The sequence below is a fragment of the Macaca fascicularis genome, chromosome 3 (assembly GCF_037993035.2).
Source record: "Macaca fascicularis isolate 582-1 chromosome 3, T2T-MFA8v1.1".
NCBI lineage: Eukaryota > Metazoa > Chordata > Mammalia > Primates > Cercopithecidae > Macaca > Macaca fascicularis.
In genome coordinates, this window is record NC_088377.1 from 29,444,518 (window position 1) to 29,472,078 (window position 27,561).

Genomic DNA, 27,561 nt, shown 5'->3' on the forward strand with positions numbered 1-27,561 from the left:
AAAGATAGTTTTCATGTTGACATAACCTATAATAACTGTTACTGGAGAACTGATAAAGAGACATCACCTATCCAGAAAGGATTATTTGCCTTTATGAAGTATAATAGACGCTAAAAGTGTAATTTTTCTTATTGCATGCAAATAATAATGGCCTGTGAAGAAAGAAGACAAAGATAGATTTATCTCTACTCTAGAGGAAGTGAAGTATCACCCTCTAGTTGGAAGAAACTAGTCCACCTTATGCTCAGTAAATATTTAGGGAATTTATACTTTTAGGTAAGTCTCTTATCTAAACAATATTTGGATATTATTTACCAGGTATTGTATACTTTCCATGCAGTTTTTAATTTTATTCTTAATACAACTACATGAAGTAGGTTCTGTGTTATCCCAGTTTGATGAATAAGGAAAGTGAGTAGAGAGTCTGGGTAACTATTCCAAAAATCACAAAGGTTAGAGACCCAGGGTCTCTGATTCCAAAGCGTCCAGGTGCCTAAATTTCTTCTTCCAAAGAAAATGACATGGACTCTTAGAAATTTAGTAGCTATTAAGTAACTTTTAGGCAATATTGGAAATGAATTACACAAATGTGAATATTCAAGCAAGGACTAAAGTTTGGGTCCTAAGACATGCTTAATTTTTAAATAATTTCTACTCACGATATTTAATGAATACACATTCTGTGGAATAGCCAAAAATACTGATTTCCGATGACCTAAGAGAGTGGAGTGATGCAATTTCCACGGAGAGTATAATCTAAACAACCAGTATGCCAACATAATATAGTTTTGAGAAATTTTTATTGAATTGATGTTAAGCAGAGAGATGGGAGGAACTAGGAAGAAAAAGGACACACACAAGATGGTCTTGTTGCTGGTCCTTACCCAGAAGAACCATGCAGATGTCAGCTGGTAATGAAACAGTGATTCTAACACTGCTCTGTCCTTCCACAATCCAAGTAAGGCAGACTAGCGTATTTATCCTGATTAGCCTTTCTCTCAAGAGAGAGAATAGGATTATGAGTGAGTGGAAGCAGACAGTGTGAGCACAGGTGAAGATTTCGGCACCAATCCTGAAATTGCATAGCAGCTCCCTTTTGCTTATCAGCCTCAATAGGTGATGCTGGGACAACCTGAGAGAGAGAAAAGAAAGTGTTCATTAATGTTGAGCTGCCTAGTTTCTGAATTTTAGAAGATAATGAGCATTAAACTTCTATGTCGGTAGTACATTTTAGAAATATTTAGACCATATTTAGAAATATTGTTCCTCTGTTGACAGTTCAAAATTAAAACTTAAGAAAATTTTTTCAATGTTTATTACCAAATATAAGTTAAAAACAAAATAATTGTATTTGTATAGCACTTTAGAGGTTGGAAGGTGATTTTGCTGTTACCTTTAATCACCATATTATGGGAAATGAGCATTAAATGTGAATTTTAAATAAGGCAAGGCATGAAAAATGTATGAGTGATTGAAATCAAAGTAGCTAAGTAAAGTTGCAGAGTTATCAAAATGTTAACCACAATTCTGGTTGGAGTGAATTTAAATTATTCTAATTCAATTTGTCATACCATCTGTTAGGAATTTGATAAGGAGAATAAACCCATTAAACTCTGAGCTTTGGATTTATCGTTTTAACAAGGGGACAGTGTCTGTTCTTTACAAATAATTTTAAATTAATGTTGTTATCTATTTCTGGTAGCTCTTTGCTGTTACTGACTGAGTTGTACAATAGTAAGGCAAAACAATGATGTGTGTGTACCTGTAAATCTAAATCTCAAAATGAAAGCTCTATGGTTGATTTCACCATAATTTTAAACATATTCCTTCAATAAATACTAATCGAGCAACTACTGAGTGTCAGAAATTTTCTAGTAGCTAGAGATAATGGAGTTAGCAAAAATAAATAAATCCCCACCATCATGAGGCTTGCATGAGAGGAGGAAAAAGACAACAGAATAAGTAAATTATATAGCATATTGGAATTAATACAGGATTATTTGCCACTATGAAGTATAATAGACACTAAAACCACCTTCCAGTTTCTGAAGTGCTATACAAATATACTTAATGACATTTTTAATATCTGTCCTAAACTTATGATTACTGGTGGAATAATATCTACCGTGAACTTAATGAATGATAATTGCTGGTCTGTTTTGAAAATTAGAGCCCATACATTGAGGAAATCTGGTTGTGTTATATGGGAGGAGTGTTTCAAGATTAACATGAAATACTCCTTCATTCATACTTTTATACTGATGTCTTCAAATATTAAAGAGGATCTTCAGTATCTGTATTTTGAACAGTAGGAAATACTTCAAAGTTTTTATATTACTATTTGCTCTGAGGACATTTCTGTTACTTATTATCCTTCATAATTTTGACCATGTTAATTTGGCTGAACAAATTATTTTCCATTTATCGTGATAAATCAACATTTTCATTATTGTATCAGTCCATTCTCACGCTGCTATAAAGAACTACCTGAGACTGGGTAATTTATGAAGAAAGAGGTTTAATTTTCTCACAGCTCTGCAGGGTGTGCAGGAAGCATTGCTGAGGAGGCCGCAGAAAACTTAACAATTATACCAGAAGGTGAAGGAATGTCTTAATGGGCAAAGAAGGAGGAAGAGAGAGAAGAAGGTGCTACATAGTTTTAAACAACCAGATCTTGTAAGAACTCACTATCATGAGAACTGCAAGGGGCACATCTGCCCCTGTGATCTAATCACCTCCCACCAAGCCCTTCCTCCAATATCGGGGATTACAGTTTAACCTGAAATTTGGGTGGGGACACAAATCCAAGCCATATCATTCTGTCCCTGGCCCCTCCCAAATCTCATGTCCTTCTCACATTGCAAAATACAATCATCCCTTATCAACAGTCCCTCATAGACTTATCTCATTTTAGCATTAACTCAAAAGTCCATAGTCCAAAGTCTCATCTGAGACAAGGCAAGTCCGTTTTGAGCCTCTAAAAAACAAGTTCTTTACTTCCAAGATACAGTGAGGTACATCACAGACTGAGGTTGAGTGCCTGTGGGTTTTCCAGGCACACAGTGAAAGCTGTCAGTGAATCTAGTGTTCTGAAGTCTGGAGTATGGTGACCCTCTTCCTACAGCTCCACTAGGCAGTGCCACAGTGGGGGCTCTCTGGGGGCAGTCAAACCTCACATTTCCCATCTGCACTGCCCTAGTAGAGGTTCTCTATGAGGGCTCCACCCTTGCAGCAGATTTCTGCCTGGACATCCAGGCATTTCCATACATCCTCTGAAATCTAGGTAGAGGCTCCCAGGCCTCAACTCTTGCCCTCTACACACCTGCAAAGTTAACACCACGTGGAAGCCGTGGCTTACAGCTTGCACTCTCTGGAGCAGAGGCCTGAGACATATCTGGGGCCTTTTAGCAATGGCTGGAGCTAAAGGGGCTGGGACATGAGCAGTGTCCCAAGGTTGTGCAGGGCAGCAGGGCCCTGGGCCCAGGCCATGAAACCATTCTTTCCTCGTAGGCCTCTGGGCCTGTGATGGGAAGGGATGCAACAAAGGTCTCTGAAATGCCTTCAAGGTGTTTTCCTCATTGTCTTGGCTATTCAGCTCCTCTTTACTTATTCAGATTTCTGCAGCTGGCTTGAATTTCTCTCCAGAAAATGGGCTTTTCTTTTCTACCACATGGTCAGGCTGCAAATTTTCCAAACTTTTAAACTCTATTTCCCTTTTAAATGTAAGTTCCAGTTTCAGATCATCTCTTTGTTCACATATATGCCTGCACACTGTTATAAGCAGCCAGGCCACATCTTGAACACTTTACTACTTAGATATTTCTTCCACCAGATAGCCTAAATCATCACTCTCAAGTTCAAAGTTCCACAGGTCCCTAGACCAGGGGTACAGTGCCACCAGTCTCTTTGGTAAAGCGTAGCAAGAGTGACCTTTACTGCAATAAATTTATCATCTCCATCTGAGACCGCCTACTCCCGGACCTCATTGTCCATATCACTGTCAGCATTTTGGGCACAACAATTTAACAAGTGTCTAGGAAGTTCCAAACTTTCCCTTACCTCCCTGTCTTCTTCTGAGCTCTCCAAACTGTTCCAGCCTCTGCACATTATCCAGTTTCAAAGTCGCTTCCACATTTTCAGGTATCTTTACAGCAGTGCCCCATTCCCAGTACCAATTTTCTGTAATGGTTCTTGCATTGCTATAAAGAACTACGTGAGACTGGATCACAGTTCCACAGGCTGTATAGGAAGCATAGCTGGGGAGGCCTTAGAAAACTTTCAATCATGACAGAAGGTGAAGGGGAAGCAGGCACATCTTACATGACTGGAGAAGAAGGAAGAGAGAAGACGGAGGTATTACACACTTTTGAACAACCAGATTATGTGAGATTCACTATCGTGAGAACAGCAAGGGGGAAGTTTGCTCCCATGATCCAGTCACCTCCTACCAGCACCCTCCTTCAACACTGCACATTACAATTTGACATGATATTTGGGTAGGAACACAAATCGAAACCATATCAATTTTATTTCTACTACACAGTAGAATAAATACAGTATAGATAAAATATAATTCCTGCATATTAGGAAGTTCTCCAGAAAAGTCAGTTTTAGATTACCAGGTTATATATTAACAAAATGTATTGGATAAATATCAGTCATAGATATTCTGGGAAATCTCAATTCTCAATTGAGAGTGAATATGGAGCAATTTAATTTCTTTCACACTTCTTACATCTTCTGTCTTTTCTACCTCCCACTCTTTTTTTTTTTTTTTTTTTTTTTTTTTTTTTTTTTTGAGATGGAGCCTCACTCTGTTGCCCAGACTGGAGTGCAGTGGCAGGATCTTGGCTCACTGCAACCTCTGCCTCCCAGGTTCAAGTGATTCTCCTGCCTCAGCCTCCCAAGTAGCTGGGATTACAGGTACCTGCCACCGTGCCCACTAATTTTTGTATTTTTAGTAGAGGTGGGGTTTCACCATCTTGGCCAGGCTGATCTCAAACTCCAGACCTCAGGGTGATCCACCCGCCTTGGCCTCCCAAAGTGTTGGAATTACAGACGTGAGCCACTGCACCCAGCCTCCCACTCTTAATGCATCTATTTGCCCTCTCCTCTGTTTTACTAACTCATCAGCTTGGCAACCTACAGTTATTTTCTATGTACCTGGCAGATTAGCCAAAAGAATGGTTAGCTAGCATATCAGAAGTGTTCATGTCTCCCATTTTAAAAGAAAAAGTCAACGGAAAAAAACCTTTTCCCTTTTTTCCTTAAGCTATAATTCTTTAAACAGCAATTCATTTAGGGTCTCTTATTTCTCCTCCCAGCTTTTCTTCAGTGCCCTCTAATTTGCCACCGTCATGCTCTCACCAGCAATCACCTAGCTATCTAGGCAATAAACAGTTGGTGTTAGTGGAGTTTTCAAACTCTGACATTTACCTGTTTGTTGAAATACTCAACTCCCTCAATCCTGGCTTCTTATTTTAGTTGCTTTTATTACCACGGCTTCAACTATACCTCTGTAAGCTGGTAAAGTTAAGCTGGAACTCTACAAACTTATATTGTGAGGCCAAATCTTTATTCTGAGCACCAGACTCCTATATCCTACCTGCTAGGCCTCTCCATGTAGATATTCTTCAGATGTCGAGCCGAAGTTTCTTGAGCTAAAGTAATCTCCTTCCATATACACGTGCATTTTATGTATTTCCTTTATCATTGGCTCACATGGAACCTCAGGCCCATCCTCCCAGAGATTCTGATTCACTAGAGGTCCAGCGTTGAGACTAGGAATTTGAATTTTAACAAGAATTCCAGCTGACTCTTAACGCTGGTGATCGAAGGACCAGGTTCTTCAGGAAGAGTTCTGTACCAGGGAGCGTTCTGCAGGTGCAGTGATGAGTTGCGGCTCATATCTAGCCTGAGGTCTGCTTTTCAAGCTGTGTGCCCTGTCAGGGACGGTTTTCCAGTTTGCAAAGGCAAGTTGCTGGGCTAGCAACAGTTCTGTCAACCCTCAGCATTTCTGTCCTACCCACCCTCTCCGTGTAGTCTGTCTCTGAATCCTATTGATTCTCTCCAATCTGTTCCCTTCTTGTCATTCTCTCTGCCACACCTTAGTCCAAGCCATTGTTTCTTCTTACCTAGATTACCTCACAAACCACTTAATTGGTTTCATAGGCTTGATCCTCTCCCCCATCCCTACTCCACACTTCCAACACTTCTCATTCAGTACCACCATAAAGATTTTTAAAGTACAAATCTGATCATGCCATTTCATGTACATGAAACTCTTAAATCATTTTCTGCCATTTTCTGCAGATTATTAACTCCCTAACATGGCGTGTAATTCTTCTCATGACCAGGAACCTGCTTAACTGACCACCTTCATCTTTCATTACCCTCCAGAGGCACTTTACAGCCAGTCATGCTCTCATTCCTTCAGTGTCTCCCTTTCTTTCTGTCTCACTTCTATGCCTTTGCTTATCTAGTGCCCTCTGTCTTAAACGTCATATACTTTTCTTCCTCCTTGTTTACAGCTGCCTATCTTTTGGAGTACCTGTATTAAATGAGAGGTGATAATAAATAACATCATTGCCTGTGTCACAGGGGTGCTGCAAGGATGAGAAAAAATGATGAATATAGAAACCCTGTATAAATACAGGTAAACATAGTATGTGATGCAAATGTTACTGTTAATTTAAATAGAAATTTAGAAGAGTTTTGTTTTCATCTTATCTGAAAAGATGAAATGCCGTATTGAGGGTATTGCTGTGATTGGTTTGTATGCTGAACAGCTTCTTCATTAACAGAATAGTTGAGTGTTCTGTATACATTGAGGAGGTATAAATTTCTCCTCAGTTAACCTTTCAGTGATGTGATTTTCAGTAGGTTTTTCTGCTCTACCTTTCCTTATTTCCTCATATGGTAGGTGCCCAGCAAATCTGTTCAATTCAGTGGTATGGATTTTATTCAGTTATCAACATATTTCTTCCACTCCCTTTGTAGTCTTTGGCTCTCCAGCAAGGGTTGCCAGCTAGAACGACTGTGGTTGTGATCTCACTTTTATGGGGAGGAGGGCTGCTTTCATTTGAGTGTTACTTTCTTTGCTAGATACATTATTAAGAGGATTCTTACAACCAAAAAAAAAAAAAATTCAGAATTTTAGGATGTTTTAGGAATGCGTATCTTTTACCATTTTAGTGTCTTAATCTTTTTGTTTAACTTAGTTCATTGGAACATACCATACGATACCAAGAACACTGTGTTCTTTCTCAAACTAAAAAGCATTTCTTCACAGGCATTTTTTCAGTTTTTTAAGTTTTCACTACTTAAAAGGATAAAAGATTTTTTTTTCTTAAAGTTTTCTTGTTTTATTAAAAAGCAAACTATGCCTAATATAAGAAAACCAAATACAGAAAGCAAAAAGATTATTAATCATAATTCTACCTATTTACTCATACTCTTAATTGGTGTGTTCTAAGTTTTCTGCAATGCAGCATGTGGGGAGGGGGTAGAAATGGTTTTAAAACATTTTTGTGTTTAAACATTTGTTTATAAAAAATGAAATGAGGCTGTATACACCATTCAATAACCAGGTCTTTCATTTAATAGGAACATCTTTTTTCTATTAGCAGGTAAAGTTTTTACCACATCATTTTTTTGCATCCCATTGTACCATAATTTGCTTAACCAGTTTTCATTGATGAATATTTAGCTTGTGTTCAATTTCCAGTACTAAAATCTTTTTATATATTCATCTTTTTTGCTGGTGATTAAATTCCCATTGCATGTAGCTTAAATTCTCAAAGGTAGACTACAGGTCAAATATATGTCCCAGTTTGCAATTCTATCATTTGTTTGAATGTCTTCCGTTTACTAGTGAATTGATGCCATGAAATCTATTATGTTAAAAACTATGTTACATTATGGAAAAAACTGTATTGTACCTTAGTTCTCCAACCCCTTTGTTTAGATCACAGTTTTTTGGGGTGTTTTTGTTTTGTTTTGTTTTTTACTCTAGAATTGCTATGATGCACTTAGGACAAATGGTCCCAGTGTTTAAGGACATTAACCCTAACTTGAGAGAGAATTCAGGCTCCTAGGTATAAGTCAGTATGTTTAGTACCCAACAACAGCTTCCTGTCTTTGTCTCTGTATATGGCAGCATCATCCAAAGAAACGACTGAGCAGAAACAGTAGCTCATGCTTGTAATCCCAGCACCTTGGGAGGCCAAGGTGGGAGGGTCGCTTGAGCTCAGGAGTTCAAGACCAGCCTGGACAACATAGCAAAACCCTATCTCTACTATATATACGAAAAAATTATACAGACAGGGTGGCACATACTTGTGTAGTTCGGGTACTCAGGAGGCTGAGGTGGAAGGATTGCTTGAGCCCTTGAGCCCAGGAGGTTGAGGCTACAGTAAGCTGTGATCGTGCCACTGCACTCCAGCCTGGGCAACAGAGCAAGACTTGTCTCAAAAAAAAAAAAAAAAAAAAAGAAAGAAAGAAAAGAAAAAGAAATGCTTGTAGGTATGTGATTAAAATATAGATTAACTAAAACATATATTGTCATAATACTACATATTTTTAGTTCACATTGGTCTGAACTGTAATTTTTTATTTCTATTTTAGCATTTTGCAATATGATTAATCAATTACTGCATTTTCTATTTTTAGCTTTCGTCTTATCAAATGGTTGGTGAGTTGTAGTGATCATTTCTCAACTCAGCCTTAATTTTTACCATTTACTACCTTCAGTAGTAATTGAATTATAAATGCCTCAAATTCACTAGCTAGTATGTTTCCATTAGATGCTGTTATAAATCATTTATTTAAGGAATAATTAGCTAGAATTTCAGAAACACTGATTCAAATATATGCAAAGAAGTTGAGTTGCAAAACTTATGTTTGATAAATAGTTACCGATGAGCTTTTCATTTTCCCCTTTCTTGTTTGTAAGAAAAGAGATCACTTTCTCAGAACGTACGTTGAGCAGGTGGCAGTTCAGGAGATGAAGGGCAAAGAGACAGAGTTACCACATTTCTTGCTTTCAAACCCTAAATTTGCTTTTTCGTAGTAGTGTGCCCTCATTCATCTGGTTATTATGATGAAGGCATTTTTAAGGCTATCTTTTGTTTAAGTAGCATCTTTTTAACTTTGTCTATCATTAGGAAACTTCGTTGTGTTTTTGTTTTGCTGTAAGTTAGTGTCTCCATATGCCCCATATAAGTGGATATTTAAAACTAGTAATTCAATTATAGTTATTTTGAATAGCTTTTTAGGTGTCTTACGACAATTTCTTGCACAAAAACTTTTTTAGAATAAATGTCAGTACATTCACTTAAATCCTTTAGGGGAATATGGAACATGTAGAAGGTTACTTGGGTCCATTGGATTATTGGCTTAAAACTTTTTGTAACATAATGATAATTAAACCTTATAGCCCAAATTTCATTTATTTTACCAGAAAAACAAATTTACCTTTCTATATCGTGCTGTGAGTGTAATATCCCATGTTAATTTATCAGTACACTGACTGGGCGTGGTGGCTCAAGCCTGTAATCCCAGCACTTTGGGAGACCGAGGTGGGTGGATCACCTGAGGTCAGAAGTTTGAGACTAGCCTGGCCAACATGGTGAAACCCTGTGTTTACTAAAAATACAAAAATTACCCAGGTGTGGTAGTAGGTGCCTGTAATCCCAGCTACCCGGGAGGCTGAGACAGGTGAATTGCTTGAACCTGGGAGGCAGAGGTTGCAGTGAGCCGAGATTGCACCATTGCACTCCAGCCTGGGTGACAAGAGCAAAATTCCATCTAAAAAAAAAATATATATATATATATATATCTCAGTATGGTTTTAAAAGAAATGATGATAGCTTCTATCCATGTTCTCTTTCCAGGTACCGTTTTGTTTAGTTACCTATGGACAATCTGCCTTGTCCAATTCAGTAGCCTTGCCACATTGAATTCATTTAAATTAAAATTAAAACTTGAGTTCTTCAGTCAGACTATCTACATTTCAGATGCTAAAGTATCCCGTAGCCACAAATGGCTACTTATTGCATAGCTCAGTGATACAATGTGTCCATCACCACAGAAAGTTCTGTTGGGCATTGCTGTTAAAAAAACAAGTAGCTACATTAAGGAGTAGAATTGAGTTTGGATTAGTTTTGTGCCTTTTTAGTAATAAACAGTTGTCATGTAGGTGTGTTTCCCCAACTTTCCAACTGTTGGAATGAAAAAGAATTCACTGAGAGAGTTTTTATTTTTGACATGTCATTTGCAATGTATACATCTATCAATCAAAGATCTCAGTTCTGCTCTGGCCTCCTTGGTTGAGGGTGAGGTTTATCATTGTCTCTCTGAACTCTTAGCTCATTGAAATTTTCCCTTACAATTCATTGATTAGATTAAGCTGCGTTGATTAACTGCCTTAATCCTTAGCACACACAGGAACTTTTAAATGGCATGCACATCTCTAAGCTGAAATCTGCCATCTAAAAACCACCTGTTGATAAATCTTTCTTTAGGGCAGTGATTCTCCAAATGTGGGAAAGCAAGTTTCTGAACCATCTGTATATTGGCTTCATGTGGTTGCCAGTATTCCATCTGCTAAGCAGTTACCTTTTATTTGTAAACGGTATGTTGAGTACTTGAATATGGCAGACTCTATTTAGTCGTTTAAGTGGCTCCTGAGTTAGCTAAAGGCATGAGGGCAAGGAAATGAGGTACTCTTTATCACAGTATTTTCTAAGACACCTAGGACAACTGATAAAAAATTCCAAGAGGCAGAAGCCTGTTCTTTGTGGGAAGTAGATACTCCAACTATTCATCCTTCCCTTCCAGCTTTCAGTCTAATCCTCTACCTTGGTCACATGACAGAATAGACAAACTGAGCATCCTCCCACTGAGTGGCAGTGCTTGGCAATAGATATAATGGTAATAACTCTTCTTGAATTATGGCTTGGCTACTGCCTGCCCATCAAATGCATAGTAGTCTAATCGAATTGAGCGTGAAACCATCACTGGGGCAAGTAGTATTTACACTGCAGCAATCCAGCCCAGTCTCAGTACAGTACAGGTGACCTGACATGGATTTGGAGCCTGCAGAGTCACAGGTACATGTGCTTTCATTAAGGAAATAATAAGAACTATTTGGAATTAAAGAGTACATACCCAGTTCAGCAGCCAGATCCTGCCACATCCTCTCATTTTGTTTTTAATTTTTCTCTTAAAAATGTTTGTGGGCTAAACAAAACTTACCTGCAGTATGGATCCAGCTTTCAGTCCATGGGAGTGCCACTTCTACCCACAGGGCTTTTCCTTTATTTTTATCAGGAATGGCTGTCTGCGCCTCAAAAACAAGTAACGTTTTAATCCATTGTCTTTCCTAATAAGATGGAATTTGGCAGCCCTCCCATTTTTACAGTGAACCCTTGCTTAAAGAAGCACAAGATTACTGTTACTTAATATGGAGCAACAATGCATGCATATTCAAGTACCTATACTCCCTTTCTTGGCATCCAAGATAAGATCATCACAAAAAGAAAAACACCTTTAATCTTGGAAAATTATTTAGGCTGGGCAAAATGTGAGCCTCCATAAAAAACTTTTTTTTCTTTTTTTCATGAGACAGGGTCTCCCTCTGTTGGCCAGGCTAGATAGAGTGTAGCGGCACAATCACGGCTCCCCGCAACCTCCACCTCTCTGGCCCGAATGATCCTCCCACCTCAACCTCCCAAGTAGCTGGGACTACAGGTGCATGCACCATGCTGGGCTAATTTTTGTATTTTTTTCTAGAGACCAGGTTTCACCATGTTGCCCAGACAGCTCTCGAACTCCTGGTGTCAAGCAGTCCACCTGGCTTGGCCTCCTAAAGTGCTGGGATTATAGGCATGAACCACCACACCTAGCCAAAAAATATTTTGAAGCCATACTGCATGTATTGTTGCACAAATAAGTTTATCATGTTTTAAGGCAATGTGCTTAAAATTTTTTCACAGCATGTTAACAACCAGAAACTTAATGTTTTTGCCTTATTTCAACATTAAGAAAGAACACATAAACCCACCCTTTAGCAAACCCATACTCCCAGTTCCCTAATTCTGCTCTAAGTTTGAGGTAAAAGTTGGCGTGCTTGCTTTCTTAGTGCTTTCCAATCTCCTACGGATGTGGTACTGCATATTACAACTTCACATTCACTGATGGTTGTATTCTATTTGCTCGCCTTCTGGAGCACCAGACTATGTTAAGCCAGTCCTTTGGTTGGGAAATGGAATATGTAATCAAATTGCAAATATAGTCTAATTGACCACAAAAACTGTAAGGGAGTCCGATGACATGATTCAAGAATGTGTGAAGTATAAAGACATTCAGCATCAGTGTAGACAGCTGAGAGACAGTGCTATTTGACAGGACCAGCTGGTGAATCATCAGGAAAAGATTGCCTAGCTTACTCATTACTACCAAGTCATAAATCAGGTCTTCTTCAAGAGGCTAGGGGTAAAAGCAGAGGATCATGGGACATGTGGTAGAACTTTAAGCATTTTGGTATTTGTGGGGTTTTTTTAGTGCCATTTGGAGTATTATCTTTGTTAGGAAAAAAAATTGTTCCTACAATCGGTGAATTAAATAAAATCATTTAATCATTTTTTTAAAAGCGTAACAGTGGACCAAGCACAGTGGCTTATGCCACTGTGATCCAAGGATTACACGCCATATGTAATCCCAGCACTTTGCTAGGCTGAGGCAGGTGGATCACCTGAGGTCCGGAGTTTGAGACCAGCCTGGCTAACATGGTGAAACTCCATCTCTACTAAAAACACAAAAATTAACTGGGTGGTCCAAGCTACCTGGGGGGTGGGGCATGATAATTGCTTGAACCCAGGAGGCAGAGGTTGCAGTGAGCTGAAATTGTACCACTGCACTCCAGCCTGGGTGACAAAGCGAGATTCCATCTCAAAAAAATTAAAAAATAAGATTAATGGTGGTAACTAGAGCTAAACATCTAAACATTTGAGTAGTCTTTGCACTTTTAGGATGGATTTAACCAAGTGTTCTTAAAGCAAATTTATTTTAAAGAGGAACTTAAAGGATAGAGGTGGGGATAGCATGCCAGATGGGTTACAGGTAGGGTTTTCAAAGTATAAAATAATAGTATAAAAACTCAGATAAAATGGGAAAAGATAAAAGAAAAATAAAATTATCGAATAGGAATAGCCTCTAACCAGAAGAAACCCATACTTTTTTTTCTTTTTTAATACTTTTAAGTTCTGGGATACGTGTGCAGAGCATGCAAGTTTTTTACATAGGTATACACATGTCATGGTGGTTTGCTGCACCCATTAACCCAACACCTACATTAGGTATTTCTCCTAATGCTATCCTACCCCTAGCCCCGCCACACCCCAACAGGCCCTGGTGTGTGATGTTCCCTTCGATGTGTCCATGTGTTCTCATTGTTCAACTCCCAGTATGAGTAAGAACATGCAGTGTTTTGTTTTCTGTTCCTGTGTTAAACATGAACGCATCCTTTTTTTATGGCTGCATAGTATTCCACGGTGTATATTTGTCACATTTTCTTTATCCAGTCTATCATTCATGGTCATTTGGGTTGGTTCCATGTCTTTGCTATTGTGAATAGTGCTGTGATAAACATACGTGTGCATGTGTCTTTATAGTAGAATGATTTGTAATCCTTTGGGTATAGACCCGGTAATGAGGTTGCTGGGTGAAATGGTATTTCTGGTTCTAGATCCTTGAGGAATCACCACACTGTCTTCCACAGTTAGTCCACAGTGGTTGGACTAATTTACACTCCCACCAACAGTGTAAAAGCATTCCTATTTCTCCACATCCTCTCCAGCATCCGTTGAGAAATCCATACTTTAAAAAAAATAAATAAATAAGATTAAAACTTTTGGTTGCCAATTAAGGTCTTAGTTCTCTCATAATGACTTTATGATTTAAAAAAAGTGACATATGGATATCTTTGAAGTGTCTTAAAGATGTTTTTATAATAGGAAGTCAATTACGTTGGCCTTCAAAATTTTTATTAACAAGCAAATTGGAGTACAATCTTGGTCGAACTGGCTTGGAAATTCTTATAACTCAGCTCCTCAAAAGTATCAGCTGATTGTGTTGCATTTAGATTCATTCCCTTTCAAAAGCTGCTTAGGAAACAAATTAGTGCTCAGAGCTGTTTACACTTGTAAATGCAGTTAAAATTGAAAAGTCAATTGGGAAACTCACTGGGATCTCTTGATAATAGCAATGGTTGTTTCTGCTATAATAACTTGAACTGATGAGGCAGAAAAAACAAATCACGCCAAGAGTTTATAAAATGATATGTGTATTACTGATGCAAATTAAGTGAGCTACTCACATTGTTTTCTAGATTAAAAAGTAGTTTTTTTCAAGTATATGAAGTAGTCAGTGTATTATGGAAGTTTTTGTTTCCTCTGCTACTGCTGCACAGGATATTTTAAAATATGTTTATAAAACAAATGTTTCGAATTGAACTTTAAAACTCAGTCTTTAACTCAGTTTTTAAATTTCAGTATGACTGATGTAACTGAATAAATTAGAGGTACCTATCTAGATGAATGAGATACAGTTAACATAAAACCATCGTCTTGTATATTTTCTGTATGTAAATTTCTATTTAAAAAATACATAATCGAGTAGAAATTCATGATTTTCTTTGGAAGATTGAATGATGCCACAGGAATGCCATTTCTGTATCAGTGCCACTGATATGTTCTTTAGACTAATAGCCCATTAGGCTAAATATAGGAGTAACTTCACTGAAAGATGCCTTTAATTACCCGCTGAGCAGCCTGGCAGAACTGCAAATTCTGGTTTCCTTGCTAGGAGGGACCTTGAGTGATAATTGGTTTGTTTTTGGTGTTCTAAAATATATTTTTAATTTTCTTTTATGTATTTAACTACTTTTGAGTACCCACTATGTGCCAGGCATTTTGACACTGAGAATATATGAGTAAGAGATATGGTCTGTATTTTTCACAGAACCTACATTTTGTCAGGAATTACAGGCCAGGAAAGAGGCAATTGTAAAATCTAGTGTGATAAACTAACCCAGATGTTTGGGTTAAACAAGACTTCTTAGGGGAAATGAGAAACTAGACAGGAGATGATGATGATCATGACCCACATTTGTAGTGGGAGTGGTGCTGGAGTGAAGCAGAAGGATTTCAGATGTTGTAGGTGCTAGATTTTTTGTGGGGGGCGGGGGAATCTGTTAAGACAGCAAAACCTATGGGATTGTGGGGAGTGAAGAGCTTTCAAGGAGGACACCCAGGTTTCTTCCTTGAGCAGTTGGTGATGCCAGACTCAGTAAGAGGATTGGCTTTGGAGTTGCATGGTGAGAGAGGAAGAGGAGTTAATGTTCAGTATGGTGAGTTCAAGGAGCCAATAGGTACATCTAAGCAGAAATTATATTACATGAATCATTAAGAAGAAACAGTAGATAAAAAAACTTTAAAAGTCCATATTATTCTTCAAATAGGTATCTATTATAATGACCTGTTGTTGAAGCTCTAGAGTACATCAGAAAATTAGTTATTTAATGTAATTTTTCATCTTGTTTTGGAGTTTACTAAAAACCCCACAAAATTTAACAATAAATATTACTTTCCATAGCCTAGTTCACAACTTTTATTATATGCTAAAGAATTCCATTTCATATAAACTGGAGGAGAAACTTACAAATTACTATATTTACATTCAGCTAAATCATTGCTACATAGAGCTGAGGCAGTGCACTGAGAATGAGACCATTTACTGTTCTGAGGGATTAGCTAACCATCTGTTGGCAACAAGACCTAAAATAGTTTGCAGAGAGTAGGGGAGCTCTTTAATAAATGTTCCAGTTACTAATAGGCAAGCTTCAGATTCTCTGTGCATACCAGTGTTTCCCAGAAAGCTAAGCATTGGAATCAGATAGCAGAATGGAACCATTTTTCCTTTCGTGTATAACTTGTGATAACTACCGTTTTTATCTTATTATCTAAAATGCATAATAATACAACTTTTAATAAAGCAGGGCTTGTGAACTTCCTTTTTATGTCAGTTTACCCATTTTTGAAGATGTATACTTTGTTATTAAAGCTTTGAGATTTATAATGTATGTGTTCTAATGTTGCTGGAAATTTGACCTAATCAGATAATAACTGGTAGAAATGTATACATGATCACAATTGCAGTACAAGGAGCAACGTGATAAATAAAATGTGTATTCTATTTAAGTTTCTAGCAATTTCTGAGCTCATTGGAAGAAACAAGGCTCAGATATTTGAGTTTACCTCATGAGAGCTGTTGTTTACATGTGCTTATAATACGAATGTGTTTTGGAGGTGTGTTCTCACAGCTTACAGTAACTGTTGAGGGAACTGATAACCAATTTAACACTTGGTTTTGACAGTCTCATCAGGTCCCACCATTGGCTGATATTATATATTTTCTAAACATTAATATTCACAAGTATGTTAATACTTGATTTCATACCATTAAAGTGCAAATGCGTCATTATCTTTCTTTTAGCCAGACTTTGGAGTTCAAATAATAAAACCACTGTGAGTTCAATTTTCAAAGCAAAGGATGAATTGCAAAATATATTTTTTTCTGATGAATCAGCTAAAACTTTTTTTAAAACTAGCTCCTGAGTGGCTCTCCGCTTACTCAATTTAAAAAGCTAAGCAGATTTAAACTGGTTAGTTCTGGCAGACATAAATTTTCAGGTCCACATTCCTGATTCACCTTCATTATAAAAGTAGTGCTGTTTGACTTTAATAATATGGCTTGAACTTATAAATATGTGTGAATATATTCTATATTTTGAAATGTATTAGATATTTGCAAATGTATTTTATATTTTTAAAAAACAATTGAGGTAGCATACTTACACTCAACTAAGTTGGGAGATATAAAAAGTAATATTTCTGTTATTTATGATATATTGAATATTTGTGAGTTGAGGAATTACTGGCTATTGGATCTTGGCAGATTGAATTTATTGCTATATGAAAAATGATTGTGTATAATGCATTTCTTCTAGAAAATAAAATTATCTTGATAAGGTTTTAGTAACTATAAAATGGAAATGTGAAAAATGTTAGATGCTTTGATTTTCTTTAAAAATAAATCTAAATAGTTTATTGACTTTTTGACTTTTATTAATTTGTATTTTTCTGGTTCTGGTTTATTTTTCTTCAATAAACATAGCACAATTTAAGAACATGATTTACTGTGTTTTGGGGGGGAGACTTGTTGAGCATTTCTGTTACTGAACCTCATAATATTATAGACACTTTTGCAAGTGTGTACTTCAGGTTTAATGAAGAAAGCACTGTAATGTAAAGGCCAAGAATCTGTAAAGGTAAATTGCTGGGTTCAGTAGTATTTTTTTATATTGTGCAGTAACATCTCTGGACTAAGATTAAAATTGAATAATTAAGTTTTTAGGTTTTGCTATCCTTAAGAATTTAATATTACTGAATATTGAATTAAATTTAAGCAGAAATTATTAGGCCACATTGTATGTTAATACTAATGTTCTTTAGCATTTTCCCTCTATTTCGCAGACTATCAAGGACTCTGTGATTTTACTAAGATTTGTATATTCTTAAAGTGACTTATAGAAAACAAAATTTCTCAAGTCTTTTGTTTCTCTTTTTTTTCCATAGGGGTACCAAAGTCTGATCTCTTGCACACCAAATCATTAAGGGGCCATAAAGACTGCTTTGAAAAATATCATTTAATTGCAAACCAGGGTTGTCCTCGAGCTAAGCTTTCAAAAAGTACTTACGAAGAAGTTAAAACCATTTTGAGTAAGAAGATAAACTGGATTGTACAGTATGCACAAAATAAGGATCTGGATTCAGATTCGGAATGTTCTAAAAACCCCCAGCAGCATCTGTTTAATTTCAGGCATAAGCCAGAAGAAAAATTACTCCCACAGTTTGACTCCCAAGTACCAAAATATTCTGCAAAATGGATAGATGGAAGTGCAGGTGGCATCCCTAACTGTACACAAAGAATTTTGGAGCAGAGGGAAAATACAGACTTTGGACTTGCTATGTTACAAGATTCAGGTGCCACTTTATGTCATAACAGTGTATTGTGGCCTCATAGTCACAACCAGGCACAGAAAAAAGAAGAGACAATCTCTAGTCCAGAGGCTGATGTCCAGACCCAGCATCCACATTACAGCAGAGAGGAATGTAAGTAAAATGGGGAGAAAAGTAACAGTTGGGTGGTTTGGGATTTTTATACATTTATATAAATGTGTAATGGGTCAAGAATTTTGCTGTGGAAACGTAGATTTGGTAACAGATTCACCTTAGCAAAAATGAGGCATCTTAAAACTTTTCATTCACTGGAATTCTATCTTCTAAGCATTGAAGTTCAGCAGTTTCCATGTTTGTTTTGCCATATAAAATGATTACACTAAATGGAATCAACAAACTGTGAATTGGAACATCCAGGACTCGTATAGTTTAGAAGTACAGCTTCATCTGTTGGCTAATACACATTGTCATGTTGCTGATCCCTACAAGACTGATGTAGGCATGTGTCTTGTTGACTGGTGGTGGCATTTCAAAAGCAAAAATCTGACATTTTACTAAAGGCCAAAGGTAATGTGTGCACTTACTGTAAAGTTAGAAAGGGTGATTCATTCTCTCTACATCTATTTCTACAAAAATTTACAGAAGCTGAGGTGATTTTAATTGTCTTGAAATCATGATTTCAGAGCCAGAAGGGACCTCTAATATCTTGTTATACAACTTCTTGATTCTAAATGTGAATTATTTAAGATTGTATATCTAGATAGACAAATTGATGTTTCAAACTGCATATTATAAGCTGTGTAATGCTTAATCAAAATAAGCTTAATGGGTAGTGACTTAACACTTTTTAAAAACTGAAACAGAATAGGAGATACCAGAATTCATTGGACCTACTACTAAGTATTTTTTGGTGAAACTTTTGTTTCATTGGAGGGTGGTGGTGTACTGGGAGTGATTTAAAAAATATGTTTCTGGCCAGGCACAATGGCTGACACCTATAATCCCAGCACTTTGGGAGGCCAAGGTGCGAGGATCACTGGAGCCCAGGAGTTCAAGACCAACCTAGACAACATAGCAAGACCCCATCTCTACAAAAAATAAAAAAATGAGGTGTGGTGGCACACGTCTATGGTTCCAGCTTTTAGGGAGGCTGAGGCGGGAGCAATCACTTGAGCCCAGGAGGTTGAGGCAACAGTGAGCCATTGATCACACCACTGCACTCCCAACGGGGTGACAGAGCGAGACCCTGTCTCAAGACAGAATAAAAATAAAAGTTTCTTACCATGGGTTGTGGTCAGGGTTTGAAAACGTCTCCTCCACACTTAAGAGCATTAATGGTTGAATGCTGGAGTACTGCTGAATGTTGTGTTGACAGTTAAGTGCAGATTTTAAAAAATAGGATATTGTGTTGGTGATGTAAGCTGCATGTTTTCCTAGGTTGTTGTGGTAATAGTGAATACATTTTCATGTTTCAGTGAATTCGATGACTCTTGGTGAGGTAGAACAACTGAATGCAAAGCTCCTCCAGCAAATCCAGGGTAAGAATCACTCTCACTGCTTTTTTGTGTGTGAAAAATTTTGACATAGAAAATCACCTACGATAAGACACCATTGGCTTTATCTACCTTTAAATTTGGAAATGAGATATTCAAACCTGTTAGAATTTCCAGAGCAGAAAGAATAAGAAACAAACAACTTTCAATTGCAGAGGAAATACATTTTTCTTTTAGTTTCTTTCTTTTTTTTTTTTTTACAGAATCTTGCTTTATCACACTGGTTGGAATGCAGTGGTGATCCTCCCAAGTAGCTGGGTCTTACTGTCATGTGCACCATTACACCCAGCTAATTTTCTATTTTTTATAGGGGTGGGGTCTCACCATGTTACCCAGGCTGATCTCGAGATCCTGGGCTCAAACAGCCCTCCTGCCTCAACTTCCCAAAGAGCTGGCATTACAGGTGTGAGCCACTGCACCCGGCCACATTTTTCTTTTCTAAGTGAAAATGGAAACTACAACCTCTTACTAACATTTTATTGACTACCCACGATTGCACCAGGCACTGTGTGGGAGTGCTCCCAAACAGTTCTTTAAGGCATGTGATACTAGTCTTTTTTGTTAAATTATAAACAATTTCAAACATATATAAAAGTAGTGAGACTAGCATAGTGAACCCCTTAAGCCATCTTCACCAACTTCAACTGTTATCAAAGGCATAATAATAATCATCTCTACTTGCATCCATTCCCATTGCACTACCCATAGCATGGATTATTTTCAGCCAAATCCCAGCTAACACATTCGTTTTTGTCCATAGATTAGGATTTCTTCTAAAAGATAACTTTTTAAAAAACAGTCACAATCTCATTATCACACAATTTAAATTAATAATTCCTTAACATCATCAAGTCTGATGCTAACACTTAACAATTAATGTTCAGATTCCCCAATTGTCTCCTTTTCAGTTTATTTCCTTTTAGATGAGAAAATTGTACTTCAGAGATGTTAAGTTGCTTACAGAGATCATGCATGCAGTCAGTAGCAGATCAAGGATTTAAACTCCAAAGCTTAACCACACAGCCTCTCAGAATAATAAAAATAATCGCAATAATAGTTGTAGAAATTTATGAGTGCTTTACAAATATGATCTCATTTAAGTTTTACAGTAGCCTGGTGAAGTGCTTACTGTCGTTATTAATGTTACACAGGAAAGGAAACTGAAACCAAAAGTTGCTTGCCTGAGGCATGTAAGAGTAGGAACAAGGATTCAAAACTTCTGGTAGTCTGATTCCAAAGCCTCTTAGAGGGGATTCCAGACCTGAATACTAATGGGCACTTCTTGTCCGTAAATCACATTATATACTGATTGAATCTGTTTATAGATTCTAATTGAGAAAAGTGGCTCAGCTACAGTAGCAGCCACCATGTTCGCTGTGCATCTCTGGAGTCATTGCTATGACTCCAATTTCACTTGATGGAGAAAAGCCAAATTCCACTTGGCTATGTACAGTATACGATGCCTAGGATGATCAGAACTGACATGCTTCGTAGAGAACACAAGTGTTTCCTTGGTATCAAATCAGTTTCATTGTGACACTTTGCCCAATGCATAGATTTCAGTTAGAGTTCTTGAAATATAAATCATAGCACTGGCTTTCTGCATGCTACAAATGAAAGTTTTTCAATCTTTTACAGAAGTTTTTGAAGAGTTAACACACCAAGTGCAAGAAAAAGATTCTTTGGCCTCACAGCTCCATGTCCGCCACGTTGCCATCGAACAGCTTCTGAAGAACTATTCTAAGTTACCATGTCTGCAAGTAGGGCGAACAGGAATGAAGTCACACCTACCCATAAACAACTGACCTGAACAGACTTACTTAGTATGCCCTGCCCTTTATTGGTCTCCCAGACATGCAGACTTCGAAGAAGTTTGAAGAAAGTCCTGGTCCATTTTTTTATGGTCATTAAATTTGCCAAACATAAGGCAGTATTAGACATCTTTTTCAAATAAAGCAGATCATTATACTCTAGTCTTCTGGGGCTAATCATTTTGGCTCATTTGGGGACTCTTTTTTCCCATAATTACTAAAATTTTATCACATGTGACTACTTAAATACAGTTAGAGTGTCATTTTATTAAACATTTTAATGTAATTCACCTGTCAAAACAACAGATTAACAAACTCCTTAAACTACTAAAGATAATTTTTAAGAGGGAAATGGAATTCATATCACCTCTTATTTATTATGAGCAATATTTTAATATAAAAATTTTATATGTAAAAATGCTATTTTAGGTACTTGCCATTCTCTTTATAATTGTATATTTGAGTGGTTCTGTATATTTATTTACACTATCATGTGTGAATATGTTCACCCATATTTCAGGTCACTGCATTTTACTCTTTTAATACAGTGTTTTTACAACAGTTACCTTGCTTTCCAAAGATAAATGTATTTTGGATTAGAAATCTATTTAGTTGAGTTGTTTTAATTTCTAATAACTCTTAAAAAGAGGAATTAGTAACTTTTTAAAGCAGTATTCAAGTAAATAAAATACATTATTTTGTTTTCTAACAAAAGCAGTTACTCGGGAAGAAAAGACTAATCTGGCTTCTCTGTCGATTTGTCTCCATGGAAATGAAAGCCTCCTCTGCTTCTTTCATTATTAGCTTCACACCAATGACCGATGCATTAGAATTTGGACAGAGTAAGTCAAGCCTCACTTCCAATTCAAATATAATATCTATCTTCAAATTGAATGTGCTGTGAAATTGTTCTGTCTTTCAAAAGAAAGTGAGGTTATTTTGTGTGCCACAAAGTTTCAAGAATACTTAAACTGTCCAAATTGTATTATCACCATCATTGAACTTAGTGCTCAAAAACGTTGTGAGGTATTTTTCTAAACTTTATAGAGAAAAACAGGATTACTTGACAGAAGAAAAGCAAAACTCCTAATTAAAAAAATATAAGCCTATATATAGAATGTTCTCGTAAGTTGCCTATGATGCTTCCAAAGAGTTTTTATCTAACAGATTGTCCCAAACAGCTAGATAAGTTTTAATAATGTATTATAGTAAAAGCTATAACCAATGCAGAATTAAAATGGGCTCTAAATTCTGTTTTTAACTCATGTTTAGAATGTATATATGAGGTAGATCCTTGCTTGAAAGTATCTACAGAAAAGCCCAGTAACTTGGCAGCTTCATGCATAAAGATATAAATGACATTTGCCTTAAATTTGGCAGCCTACCCTGGCTTGGGTCAGATTTTATTCTTAAACACAAAAAAAGTATTTAAGCAAACACTTAAATCTAATTGAAAACAACTTTTTGTAATGCTAACGTGTTAAATTGGCCTGAAAGTATTAATTGATATCCATTGATTTTTGTTTTGTTTTTCTTTGAAGTATAACATTACTTTTTGGGGGAATTTTTGAAAGATGCTTTTGATTTCTCTCAATTCTTTAAGTCATGCAAAATGAATTTAAAATCCAGGGAGTATGGATGCATTGCCTTAGTTTTGATGAGCTTTAAATTAAATGTGTGCAATATCAAAATATTCAAACTTACAAGTTGGGTAAATACATTTCCTGATTATGCCAGTATCCTAGTGCTTAATTGTTCCCACATTTTCAAATTTGACTTTACTCTTTTCTGGCGTAATTCAGTAAGATGGTTACCAGCCAGTGTGTTTGCGCACATTTGGGTTTGTGTTTAGATGAGTTAGGGACAGTGATAAAAGTTGGGGATATGTTGCATTTGATATCAGTAGTAGCATATTTCCAGAATATGAGCCATAAGTTGCAGTCCTGAATGCTACAGTGTTATCCAAAGAAAGGAGTTTTCTGACAAATACATAGCTTTACTAATGAGTACGGAACAAGTGGATAAGAGTGTGCATGTACTAAGGTCTTAAGTGGGGACTCTGATTTATTGCATTTAGATATTTCTACTTAAGCTCTTCAAAGGAGAGGTGCTCTTAAAAAAAACTTTGTGGTGCTGGTACTCACACTACTTTATTTGGATGAGTTCCTAGTGAAAAAAAATTGTTTGAAGTATTTTGCACAGCAGTTTATCCAAATATTTGGTAAACTTATAATTTAGTCCTATGTTTTCTTAATTGAATATGCAATTACTGTGTATGCAAATATAAGTATCAGGTACAGAGTTGAGTTCTAACAAGAGAACATGAAATATCACATATTGTTTTCCATACTTGGCTGTTCTCTACTGTTGTTAGTAATTTTTGAGGATGTTTCGAAGCATATCTCATATACTACTGTTTAAAAAGTGGCAAACCAGACTGCCAGTCATTCATTACTGAATTTTCAGAGCTTATGTGATTAAGAGGAGTGAGATAAGACTAATCGTTTTCATGTTCAGTTTTACAATTTGACAAATTAAATTGAGTTTTAAAAATCAGAAAAGTGTTTTTGACCACACAGATTCTCTTTAAAGTTTTAAATCAGTTCAGCCTTATAATTAAGCTAAAAATCAATTATGTTTACTCTGAGATTATCATCTTATCCTTTGATCCTCATATTAATATCTAAATTAGTCTTTTTTAAAAGGCATACACTTGAGTGTCCAGTAATAGATGATTCAGGCAGCAGAATAGTGTTTTGTTGTGTCGTTTACTATGAATAGTGGTAGAGCAAAGACACGTTCTTAGGTTTTCAAAATACATGTTCATTTTACCACAAAGTGCCCATTTTTATATACATTTAAGGATTATTTTTTCAATGTCAACTTCATGTTAGAAAGTGATTTCAGAAATATAGTCAAAATATATAGTCAAATATATCTTGACAGGCATCTTGAGATACGGATTTTCATTTTACCATCTTTTTTGTTTGTTTTTGTTTTGAGACAGTCTCGCTCTGTTGCCCAGGCTGGAGTGTAGTGGCGCAATCTCAGCTCACTGCAAGCTCTGCCTCCTGGGTTCACGCCATTCTTCTGCCTCAGCCTCCCAAGTAACTGGGACTACAGGCGCCCGCCACCACGCCCAGCTAATTTCTTTTTGTATTTTTAGTAGAGATGGGGTTTCACTGTGTTAGCCAGGATGGTCTCGATCTCCTGACCTTGTGATCCGCCCGCCTCGGCCTCCCAAAGTGCTTGGATTACAGGTGTGAGCCCTTGCGCCCAGCCATTTTACCATATTCTTTATGACTGAAAATGGTTTTGTGTTTTATGTTGTTTATGTTTTTTTTACCTTAGTGTTTACACTGGTAAGGCTTGTTAGTACATTTTTGTGGTTTTTTTTAAAGTAAGCTTTTAGATCTATTTGTGTTTTAATGTTTCCCAGTTTGGGTTTTGTTTTGTTCTGGAAGAATCTGCTTTCGTTATTAAATTATAAAATGTAACATGTAAATGCTCTAAAGTAGGGATTTTTAAAGAGTAAATTATTTGTGTAGCTTAATTGGAGGTTCAGGTTAGTGACCATAAAGTGGGTTACTTGTACATGAAAATTTTAAATGGTACCATGTAAAATTCTTGTATTGTCACTTTTTCTGACTTATGCCAGTTCATTTACTGACAAATGTTGTTACTAAGAGCTTATTAAGAAGTGTAATACGCTATAAAAAATGTTAATACTTTTTGTTCAGATGTAAAGCAAAGATAATTGATATCATTTCAGTGTGTGATTGTATTTTTAACTTTAGGTTGGTAGGAGTAATTATTTCAGGAAATTTGTGGTGAAAATTAGTAAGACATAAAAGCCTCAACAGTTTATTCTTACCAAGTCAAGTTTTGTGGTCATGGGGCAGGGAAGAGTTTATTTACCGGAATACTAGAGCCCTCACACGAAATAAAGGTAACTTGGAGGAGGGCTATAATGCTTGCATCTCAGGATTTTATTTCACTTCATCCTTTCAGAATTGCCCTTATTATGGTACAGTCTAACCTATTAAGCAACTTCTGGCTATGGTAACATTGATATGAACCATATTATGTCAAGTCTCCAAAAATACCTAGTTTGTAACACATGCTTTCCCTGTTCTTTTTAGTTGGAGTCCACATTACTAATACATTTTAATAATATTTAATTATTTCACAGTTTTAAGTTTACTAAAGTAAACAAACAAAAAATCATGAAGATAAGTATTGCCCTCCCCCAAAAAAGGTTTCAAGATTAGTTGAACTTCCCTCAACTACACCTAAATAAAGCAAAGGGGAATTTTAGTAAGTGTGTACCTTGTCTCTTTCAGACACATCTAGAATGTTTTTCTTTCACCGTACCTCCAAAAGAGGCAGTTTAGAAAGTATTAAGTAGTAACTTTTGTTCAATTCCATTTTGTGTGTGTGTTTGTGTGTGTGTGTGTGTGTTAACCTTACTTTAAAACAGTAGCATATACTATGGTCATTGAACTTAATCTCCCTGGTGTTAGAAATTTACTTTACAAAATTGTGTTAAGACTTGGAAAAACAAAATGAAACTGCTGTGGTAAAAACCAAGTTCGTTTCAGAAAAGTATTGACAATTATTTGGCTGTTATATTTTCTTTGAAAACTGCAATAATTTATATATTTGTATTGCTCTGCTTTGGAACTGTATATATGCTTGTCTACTATTTTTAATTTTACAACAATAAAATAAGTATTTTGTTATCTGCTAGCTTGAGTGAATGTTTTTAAAAGTAGCTATTTTTTTTAAATGGTGGGTCTATATGAAGGGTTTTGCTTTGCAGGTTTAGGGAGTCTATACTTAGAATGATGTTATCTGACAATTTCTTAATTTCTTGTAACAATCTTAACTTAGCTTTGATACTTAATATTCTCTGTCTCCCAACAATACAGAAGCAGGAAATAAGATGCCTGTGACTTACTAGATGTCTATGCAATTTTTTTTAATTGGGGTGTAATTTATATACAGTAAGCACACAGGCATTTTACTGTATCGTTTGAGTTTTAACAAATGTATGCAACTGTAGAGCCATCACTCCCTTTGGGTCCCTTCACGGTCACTTCACTTTCCATTTTCCTTCCACTGATTGTTCTGATCCTTTTTTGAGATGGAGTGGAGTCTCTCTCTGTTGCCCAGGCTGGAGTGCAGTGACATGATTTCAACTCACTGCAACCTCCACCTCCTGGATTCAAGCGATTCTCGTGCCTCAGCCTCCTGAGTAGCTGGGATTACAGGTGCACACCAGCACGCCTGGCTAATTTTTGCGTTTTTAGTAGAGACAGGGTTTTGCCTTGTTGCCCAGGCTGGTCTTGAACTCCTGATCTCAGGTGATCTGCCTGCCTCGGCCTCCCAAAGTGCTGAAATTATGGGCATGGGCCACTGCGCCTGGCCTGATTGTTCTGATCTTTATTACTGTACTTTGCATTTGCCTGCATTAAAAAGTTTACATAAATGAAGTCATTTTTTCATTCCACTGTATGTTCTTAAAATTCATGTTAGCTCAAGGATCAGTAATAGTTCATAGTTCAGTTCCTTTTTTTTTTTTTTTTTGTGGCTGAGTACTACTCCTTTGTATGAATATATTATAATTTAATTATTCACCTGTTGATGGACATTTGAGTTGTTTTTAGTTTGGGGCTTATCTGAATATGAGTATTTTTAAATCGGTTTTAAAACATTAAAATAGGACTACAACAAAATATTCAAGGTCATAGTTAGCATTATGAATCTGAATATTACATTACCAGTTTTTTTTCCACAAATGATTTTTAAAGTCATTTATATGATGCTTTTATGGCAACAAGCAGTTTTAAAACTAGGAAACAGATGATTTTACAAAAGTTCAGAGGCAAATTACAAAATAAGGACTGCTTGAGAATTGAAACATTTCATGGGGTACTAGAATAATCTGTCCTTTTTTAAAGTCTCTTCAAAGTCTAATAGTCATACTGCTTTGTTTTTCAGGAGAGGAAATGGAGACCAAGAGTCTGGTTTGGAAAGAGTACTAGACCACAAATGAAGTTCTCCTGTTTAGTTTAACTAAGTGGCATTAAGAGAAATACATTGTAACTTTTCTAA

General features: G+C 36.5%; 1 protein-coding gene and 1 long non-coding RNA gene across 5 annotated transcripts in view; one reads left to right on the top strand and one right to left on the bottom strand.

The window, feature by feature from the left end:
* Positions 1-26,186, top strand: part of C3H21orf91 (chromosome 3 C21orf91 homolog) — a 34,205-nt gene extending 8,019 nt beyond the window's left edge. For 2 of the 4 annotated variants that reach the window (XM_015446960.3, XM_005548916.4), the window contains exons 3-5: positions 17,697-18,233; positions 19,556-19,618; positions 21,272-26,186. In XM_015446960.3, coding sequence (XP_015302446.3) covers positions 17,697-18,233; positions 19,556-19,618; positions 21,272-21,438 — 767 coding nt within the window. In that variant the 3' untranslated portion in view covers positions 21,439-26,186. The remainder of the gene's footprint in view (positions 1-17,696; positions 18,234-19,555; positions 19,619-21,271) is intronic. The other 2 variants (XM_045389185.3, XM_074034195.1) reach the window with 1 other exon arrangement.
* On the bottom strand, positions 815-13,903 carry LOC135970026 (uncharacterized). Its single transcript, XR_010585420.2, has 3 exons — positions 11,257-13,903; positions 4,060-4,324; positions 815-1,132 (listed from the first exon to the last, which is right to left on the bottom strand). It is a non-coding gene; the product is annotated as an uncharacterized lncRNA (long non-coding RNA).
* Positions 26,187-27,561: the final 1,375 nt, after the last annotated feature.